General features: G+C 29.8%; 1 protein-coding gene across 1 annotated transcript in view; it reads right to left on the reverse strand.

The window, feature by feature from the left end:
• Window positions 1–293: 293 nt before the first annotated feature.
• Tert (telomerase reverse transcriptase) overlaps window positions 294–728 on the reverse strand; it is a 5377-nt gene continuing 4942 nt past the window's right edge. The window contains exons 2-3 of the mRNA XM_018546623.1: window positions 479–622; window positions 294–386 (exon numbers count right to left, since the gene is read on the reverse strand). Coding sequence (XP_018402125.1) covers window positions 353–386; window positions 479–622 — 178 coding nt within the window. The 3' untranslated portion in view covers window positions 294–352. The remainder of the gene's footprint in view (window positions 387–478; window positions 623–728) is intronic.

A 728-nucleotide genomic window follows, 5' to 3' on the forward strand; every position in this document is an offset into this window, starting at 1 on the left:
TATATAAAAAGCTGTTTTAAACCTATGGTTATAGAGTTATACAAGTGCACACGAACACAAACACACAGACACGCACTCACGCACGCACGCATCTGCGAAGGTTTAAAATAGTTTTTAAAAGATTTTAAAATAATTTTATGCGGAATTCTCACACAATTAATTATACGTTTAATACAAATATAGTTGATTTATAGAAAAAAATCACACACATAGAAAAATGAAATTATATTGATAATTTATAAATGAGTAAATAAGCAACGCAATTTTGATTTTTAATATTATTTATTTGTTCTCCTTCAAGATCATACGTACATCAGCGTCATATTTTACAATGTTGCGGTCGATGAAATAGTTAATTAACTTTGTTGGTAAACTGATATTGCGTACTAAAATTTAAAATAATAACATGTAAAACATAAAAGGATGGTTGTACTATGTTTTAACCAAGGAAAATTTAGAATAAATACTAACAACTTACCGGACCTGATTAAAGGTTGGTACTTTCCATCCTAGAAATTTTATCATTACGGGTGCGTAAGGCATTCCCACATTTGTTCGTGTTTTATTTGGATTGAATCTTACATTATACTCAGGTATGCCATTCCTAATAATTTCTAGAAATCTATAAAATTGTTATACAAAATTTTATAATTCATTTTTGCATATACGCATGCGCGAGTAAGCTCTTTCTCTCTCTCTCTCTCTCTCTCTCTCTCTCTCTCTCTCTC

Source organism: Cyphomyrmex costatus, unplaced genomic scaffold, assembly GCF_001594065.2.
Source record: "Cyphomyrmex costatus isolate MS0001 unplaced genomic scaffold, Ccosl1.0 scaffold567, whole genome shotgun sequence".
NCBI classification, from domain to species: Eukaryota; Metazoa; Arthropoda; class Insecta; order Hymenoptera; family Formicidae; genus Cyphomyrmex; species Cyphomyrmex costatus.